Here is a 7,953-nt window from a genome sequence, read left to right as displayed (position 1 = left end):
TGGGGATTTCAGACAGATGCAGGTTCCCATCTCCCAGTTCCTTGAGTTTTACCCCAGCTCCAGCAGGAAAGGCTCCTTGCTGGTGTTCCTCTCCCTCAGAGGGTGGATCTGGCTGGTGGTGTGATGGCCATCCCAGGCAGCAGGACTTCCCTTGGTCATGTGGAGGTGCCATTTCCAAAACCCATCTCCTGACCTCCAGTGCAGCTGTCCTCAGGTTCACCCAAGCCCAGGATGCCTCTGTCTCATTCTCAGGAGCCCAGAACCTGTTTTTCCTCCCCTCAGCTCAACCCACATGACCCAGAACTGCTCAGTCTCATTAATGTTCCCAAAAAACCTTGGGAACACCAGGAGTCCTCAGCAGTCACTGGCTGGGGGACAAGTGAGAGCTCTTGGCATCTCCTGAGCTTTTCTGGCCCTGCCAGCAGCAGGAATTTGTGCTGGGTGCTCACAGAGGTCCCCCCAGCTCAGCTGAACTCCTCATATTATGATCACAATAGGTTTTTCTAAACCTATATATATATACACCTATATATATATACTCACACCTATATATATATATATGTATTTTCTTACAAGAAGCTGGAGAGTGTAATTGTCTGTGTATTCTGATTATAATAGTTTTTTCTACTCTCTATATACATATATATATTATTTTCCAAGAGTCTGGAGAGTGTCATTGTCTGTATATTCTGATCACAATAGGTTTTTCTACTATATATATATGTATTATTTTCCAAGAGCTTGGAGAGTGTCGTTGTGTGTGTGTGTGCTGACGTGTGGGGTTCATAAAGCATTTAAGAATATAAGAGGATTGGGATGATGGAATTGCTCCCTCAGCTGCCGTGTGGCTTTCACCCCGTGTGTATAAATATTTGGGTGGATCAGTTTATGTTTAATGATTGATTCCTGTTTAGAAGGGAGTTGCTTATGGTTTATGTTTGCATTTTATGCTTATTTTAATCATGCTTTGCTTTGTTTTGTTCTTTTTTTTTTTTCTCTTTTTTTTTTTTTGTGTTTTTTTTTAATTGCAGCAGCTGTTGCCGGGTAAAAAGTTTTGGGAATCTGATGATTCCAGCAAAGATGGACCAAAAGGGATATTTCTGGGAGATCAGTGGAGAGACAGTGCTTGGGGAGCATCAGGTAGTTTGATTGTTTACTTAATTTAGTTGGGGTTAAATACAGAAATGTGCAACTCATCTACTCACAATCACCGAGTTCTGAAAAGATTTTAAAAAACCATCTGGTTTATATAATAAAAAACAAATAGAAAACCCCACATTGCTTTGTGATTGAGTTAACATATCCATACATATCAAAAGGTTGTGTGTAAATTCGTGTGTACTTGCTTAAAAATTTTAAATTACCCTTAAAATTTCAATTTAAACTTTCTGATGTGTTTTCTGCCTTGGGACGAATCACTTGAAAGTTTGAACAAAAAAAAAACCAAAACACCCACAATTTTAAAAATACCAAACAAACGAACAAAAACCAGATTGAAAAAGAAAAAAAAATGATGTTTTGAATTAGGAGTGTTGAATTATATCTGCCAAGGATTTTGATCTTGGATCAGAGACTTCAGGAGTGTTCAGGTTGGTTTCAGTTAAATGTTAAAAAAAATCCTATCCATGTGCTGGGTTTGAAATGCTGCCCTTGTATTTGTTATTTTCTCTGGTTTCTATATGTGATAAATACTTTCCTTAAACACTTCTGGGCGTCTCCTGCACTTCCCAAACATCTGCAGCTCCCAGGAAATGGGATTTTACAGCAGCTGCACTGTTGTGTGGGGCTTTTCCCTCACAGAAACAACCATTATTTAATTGAAGGCTTTGCTGTAGTGCTGAGGGCGTTTTGTATTATTTAAATTGAAAAATGACTGTAAAAAGGGGATGAAGCTCCTCAAAATTCCATGTGTTGGGTCAGTCTGGGCACTGGGGAGGTTTTGGGGGGCCTGTCCCCTGCAGCCCCAGCTCTTGGCAGCACTTTGTGCCAGGTTTTATTAGTCCAGACTGGAGCTGAGGTGGATTAAAGGCTGAGGAAGGGACTTTCTCCTCTGCTGCCTCTGTTGGGCTGTGCCACCCCCAGGCAGGTCACCTCCCCCACTGATCCCAGAGCTGCAGGAGTCACAGCCCTTGGACTCCTCTCTCCTGTGGTTATTCTCCAGTAATGCCCCTCAGAGCCTGTGTTCCTGAGGGGCTGGAAGCCAGGCAAGGCACCATTTCCCCTCTGGCTCGTCTAAAATGAAGGACCAGCCCCCCAAAATCCCCTCAGTGCCCAGGCTGCACGGAAGGGGTGAAACCTGGTTTGCTGGGAGACACCCTGGGCTCCATCCCTTCTCTCTGTGCCCACAGCATGCACTGCAGGCCTCCCACGGGGCTTTGGGGTTTCACTCCTGTACCTCAAAATCGTGGTTTTAAAGTGTCTAAAGCCAGTTTTAAAGCCTTCAAAGCCAATTTTAAAGCCTTCAAAGCATCATTCCTGTCCTGCTTCCCCTCCTGGTGGCACACAAGCTGTGCAGCAGTGCACTGAGTCCTGCCGGGCACTCGAGCCGGCTTCAAACTGGCTTTTCCCTTTTTTGCTGTCTTTATCCCACAAAGTCTCCCCAGTCCACTTCACTTTGTGGACACGTGGTTGCTTGTGCTGGCCTGGGGGAGAAGGAGGGAAGTGTAGCCAGGAGCAGTGAGAGAATAGAATTACTGCTCTGGCAGCTTCTACCTGCTTTATAAGGAAGCTGCACTATCACTATCACTATCACTGGATATTGATGTCCCTTCCACGGCCCTTCCACCAGCCCCTGGCAACTCCTGTGTCTGCTGCCTGTTATTTTTGACTCAGAGAATTCCTTCCCTTCCCTCCTTGGGGATTCAGGATCATTTCTTGCCCAGCCAGTGATTTCTGACAGGAAAGAAAAATCACTGGCTGGGCAAGTGATTTCTTGCCCAGCCCATCTCCAGGGACTTGGAGATGTCTCTCCTGAGTCTGTTCCTGGTTGGATCTCAAAGCCTCACACAGCAGGGATGGGGCTGGTGCAGGAGGATGGGATGGGGAAGAGGAGATGAAGTTCTCATAAACATTTTTTGAGGAAATAACCACAAAAGTCTCTGATCATGACACAAACACTGCAGTTCTTAGGACCAAGAACACAAACACAGGTTGGTGTAACAACAGGATCATGTTTTAAATGACAAACCAAAACTGTTTTTCACTGCACTAGTGCAAGAGTTTTACTAAAAATAAAAACTAGAACTTTGTCTTTTTAATTGCAACCTTTAATGAGTCTTAAATTTCTAAAGTTTAGTTTAGATTTTAATGGAGTTCTCACTTGTAGGTTTACAGGTTCTAATGTTTAAAAAATGAGAAACTCCTCCTGGTTTTACTGATGGGCAGCACCAGAGTCACAGAGTTGGCACTTCTTAGTGCAGATAAGACCCTGGAGAGTACATCTTTAATGACTTGCCTCCTTTGTTGGATCTTCTTACATGAATTACCCATGTTTTTGTTCCAGATCACTCTGTTTCCCAACCCATTATGGTTCAGAGAAGACCTGGGCAGGGCTTTCACGTGAACAGTGAAGTCAACTCGGTGCTTTCCCCCCGGTCAGAGAGTGGAGGACTGGGTGTGAGCATGGTGGAGTATGTGTTGAGCTCATCTCCTGGAGATTCCTGCCTAAGGAAAGGAGGATTTGTAAGTCTGCCTGATCCCCACATTTCAGTCCTGTTGTGTTATTTTCTCTGTTTGCTGCTCAATTTGTTTGTTTGTTAATCCAGTCCTAAGGCAGATGTTTCTTCTCTTATTAGCTCCTAGTTTCACTCTTTCCTCAAACAGGCAGGTTGACCAGTCTCAAACCAGCAGATTTAACCATTGTCCTTGACTTGGGGGGTGTGGGATGGAAGGAAGGGATGGGAGGGTGCTGCCATTCCCTGGTTTTTGGCTAAGCCCCCCAGCAGTAGCACCCCATCCAAGCTGGTGGTTGGACAAGGTTGCAGATACTCCTGTGGGTTCTGACTGAGCCTTGGTGAGCAAAAAGCTCCATGTAGTGATCCCAGCCATGGGACAAAGCTCCCAAACCCACACCAGGTGGGATATTGCTGTCCAGGCAGAGCATTCCCAATGGAGAAATGGCTCCAGTGCCTGTGCTCCTTGGGGTGAGGGAGGAGCACAGTTGCTGCCACCTCAAATTTAAGGATGTGGGGAGAGAGGTGGCATCAGAGCCCATCCCTGTGGTGGGGAGAAGGGGCTGGACCTCAGCTCTGCCCCATCAGCCCAGTGCTGGGCCAGGAATTGTGGAAACCCCTCCTTTGTTATGCTCAGCTCTCCAGAGAGCTGGTTTGCAGCTCCCTTCATCCCTGCCCTCCTTAGCGGGCACCTGATAACCTGGGTGAGCCCTGAGCCCACAGAACAGGAGTTTTGGGGAATGAACAGTCAGTGGAAGGAGCCAGTTTATCCCAGCTGGGGGTCTGAGAGGTGTTTCCTCCACAGCACAGCCACTCAGGGGTCTCACTGCTGAATATCCCATTGTGGGGGGACAGTTGGGCTCCAAGTTTATATTTAATGTTGGCATTTCCAAACCCCCCCTACAATACTGAGGAAACACAATTTTATTTAAGAAGCAGCACCAGATTATTGCTTTCAAAACTATCTTTTTTTTTCCTAAATATGAGGGAAAAATCTCCCCCTTCAGTTAGAGGGGATGGATAAAGTTGATCCAGTGCTTGCTATGTGCAGAGCACTTTTCCCTCAGATGAGGTGGGAGGCAGGGTTTGCATGTCTGGCCCTATGACAGCACCAAAGCTGGCCCTGATAAATATGTTTATATGCCCCTTGCTGTTTTTTATCATAAATTATGTTGTTTTCCCTCTCCCTTTTGTTGTTCAAAACACTGCCCCAGGCACCATCACCCTTTATTCTTCTCCCAAGTGAAATAAAAGGCAGACATTAAGGGTAGAAATGCTGGAGCTGTAATACCACTCATAAAATGCTCAACAGGACAGAAATCTGTTTTTTCCTCTTTTTCACCCCCCCCTTTTTCTCCCAAAGAAATGTGCTTTAGGATTACATGAACCAAGACTGAGTTAGGGATATATTTGAGTGCTTTTAAATGAGCTGTTCCTTGGAATTCAATGTGCAAATCAGTGATGCCTCTCCCCAAAACGAGGTGATTCTCCAACACTTGCACTTGCCAGTCAATAACTGCATCTCTGACACTGAGCCAGTGACTTCCAGAGAGGCTCTAATTCAGTTTATTCCCCTGCAGCACGTGCTGTCGTGAATTTTGAAGCCCCATCTTGAATTATAAGATTATTTTGGGTTGGGATTTTTAGAAGCAAACCCTGAATTACTAAATGGAAGAAGCTGAATAGATGAAATCTCTTGGAAGAATGAGAACTGATTCCCTCGTTTCTTCAATTGTTAGGGGCTATTTTGCTTTTTTTTGTAAGAATTAACGTTTGCAAGTGACTTCCTTTCTTGTGACATGTGCCTTTGATTTGTGACCATCTCGGGATGAAAGCAAAATCGATCTGAAAACTCAGCTTATTAAAACAATGTCTCTTTTTGCCCAGGGGCCAAGGGATGCAGAGAATGATGAGAATGACAAAGGGGATAAGAAAAATAAGGGCACGTTTGATGGTGATAAATTGGGAGATCTGAAGGAGGAGGGGGATGTGATGGACAAAACAAATGGTTTGCCTGTTCAGAACGGGATCGACGCAGATGTCAAAGACTTCAGGTATGTGCACTGTTAATTAACAGTTAATTAGTGTCACACTGGGGGGGTTTAACCCCAGCCAACACTCAGCACCCCCAACCACTCACTTTCTCCACTCCAGTGGGATGGAGAGAGAATTGGAAAAGTGAGAAAACTCATGGGTTGAATTGAAAATTCGTGGTGGAAACAGTTTAATAAGGAAAGCAAAAGCTGTGCATGAAGCAAAGCAAGGCCAGGGATTCATTCCCCACTTCCCAAGGCAGGCAGGTGCTCCATCCCCAGGAAAGCTGGGATCTGTCATAACAAAGATGCCCAAGGGCTGGAGCAGCTCTGGGAGCAGCAAAGGCTGAGGGAGCTGGGGCTGTTCAGCCTCCAGAGCAGACCCTGAGAGGGGCCCTGCCCAGGGTGTGTCAGGGGCTGCAGGGAGGGGGCAGAGGAGGGCCCAGGCTCTGCTGGGGGGGCCCAGCAATGGCACAGCAGGAACGGGCAGGAACTGATGCCCAGGAAGCTCCACCTGGACAGGAGGAAGAACTTCTTTGCTGGGCAGTGACCCAACCCTGAACAGAGACCAGAGAGAGTGTGGAGTCTCCTCCCTGGGGATATTCCAGACCCCTCTGGACACAACCCTGTGCCAGGTGCTCTGGGATGGCCCTGCTGGAGCAGGAGGTGGGACCAGATGGGACACTGTGGTCCTTCCAGCCCAACCCAGTCTGTGATTCTGGAACAGTGACTGGGGAAGACAAACACCATCACCCCAAACATCCTCCCCTCCTTCTTCTCCCCCCAGCTCTGTATGCTGAGTGTGATGCTGGATGCTCATGGAAATCATGGAATGGTTTGGGTTGGAAGGGACCTTAAAAACCGTCTCATCCACCCCCTGCCATGGGCAGGGACACCTCCCACCAGCCCAGGTTGCTCCAGCCTGGCCTTGGACACTTCCAGGGATCCAGGGGCAGCCACAGCTTCTCTGGACAACCTGTGCCAGGGCCTGCCCACCCTCACTGTAAAAAAACCTCCTGTCTGGTCTAAATCAACCCTCTTCTCTATAAATCCCTGGGCTCAGCTGGGATCAGCTGTCTTGGCTGTGTCCCCCCAGCCCCCTCTCTGGAGGGATGAGGAGCAGAGGCTCTGCCAGGCCTGCTCAGCAGTACCTGAGCCATCCCTGTGTTCCCAGCACTGTTCTCAGCACAATTCCAAACCAGCACGTGCATTTAATGGTTTTGGAAGGATTTTTTCATGCTGCAGTGAAAGAGCCTTTGGCTCATTGGAACAGTGTGCCAAGGATGTTATAAAGGTACCTGGAGAAGCACAGGGAGAAGGTAGAGAACACCTGAGAGCACACCTAGGCCTGGCTGTTGTAATCTGGGTTATTTTCACACCTAATTTAATCTTTCTGTGTGGGATCCCTATGGAAACACCTGTGGAAGGTGTTGACTCTGCTTATGTACCAGTCTAGATTATCCCTGGGGTTTTGGATTTGTTCCTTGTAGCTCTCCTGGGATTAAAACCTTCTGAAATTGTGACTGTTGATGTAATGGACACATCTGTGTTTCTTGCTCACTTATGTACCTGCCTTGGCTCCTGTTGACATGCAGGAAAACTGGAAAAGCCAAACAAATTGTTAAAAAAAAAAGTGTAAAAGTCAAACAAAAGGCTGGGAAGTGCACACTGCATGGAGATGAACCATTCCCATTGAGTCCAATCCTTATTTTAGGTCATCAGGAAACTGTGGGAGCTCCTTTAGAAACATTTCAAGTGAGACACAGTGCCAGAGTATCACACAGTTATATATATATATAAATAATCACTAGATAGCTTTATGAAAAAATAACCAGCATTGCTGAAATCCTGGCTTGTTCAGTCAATCCTCCATTGACTGACTGAGGAGAAAAATAGAAACTGAATTTTGTTTTTACTGGAACAGGAGTTTGGGGCTGAGGAACTGGGGCGGGGGGGGTTGCGGGTGAATTTTTTTGTTTGTTTTTTAAATACATAAGTCATTCTGTAGAATTAACTCGGGGAGCTGTTTCAGCTATGTTTTCCCCCCTTTCTCAGCACCCCTGCCAGCAGTGCTGGGTGTGTCAGGGACGTGTTCAGTGATGAGTTTTCCCTCCCCTCACAGCCGCACGCCCGGGAACTGCCAGAACTCGGCGAGCGAGGTGGATCTGCTGGGCCCCAACCAGAACGGATCCGAGGGCTTGGCCCAGCTGGCCAGTACCAACGGGGCCAAGCCTGTGGAGGACTTCTCC

At 46.8% G+C, this 7,953-nt stretch overlaps 1 protein-coding gene across 1 annotated transcript in view; it reads left to right on the top strand.

The window, feature by feature from the left end:
* The first annotated feature begins 292 nt into the window (after nucleotides 1–292).
* Nucleotides 293–7,953, top strand: part of PUM1 (pumilio RNA binding family member 1) — a 53,721-nt gene continuing 46,060 nt past the window's right edge. Inside the window, exons 1-5 of the mRNA XM_029964594.1 lie at nucleotides 293–379; nucleotides 1,032–1,140; nucleotides 3,503–3,681; nucleotides 5,559–5,725; nucleotides 7,827–7,953. Coding sequence (XP_029820454.1) covers nucleotides 293–379; nucleotides 1,032–1,140; nucleotides 3,503–3,681; nucleotides 5,559–5,725; nucleotides 7,827–7,953 — 669 coding nt within the window. The remainder of the gene's footprint in view (nucleotides 380–1,031; nucleotides 1,141–3,502; nucleotides 3,682–5,558; nucleotides 5,726–7,826) is intronic.

The sequence above is a fragment of the Manacus vitellinus genome, unplaced genomic scaffold, assembly GCF_001715985.3.
Source record: "Manacus vitellinus isolate BGI_N305 unplaced genomic scaffold, ASM171598v3 scaffold_75_pilon, whole genome shotgun sequence".
NCBI classification, from domain to species: Eukaryota; Metazoa; Chordata; class Aves; order Passeriformes; family Pipridae; genus Manacus; species Manacus vitellinus.
This window is presented reverse-complemented; position numbering and strand designations above follow the sequence as displayed.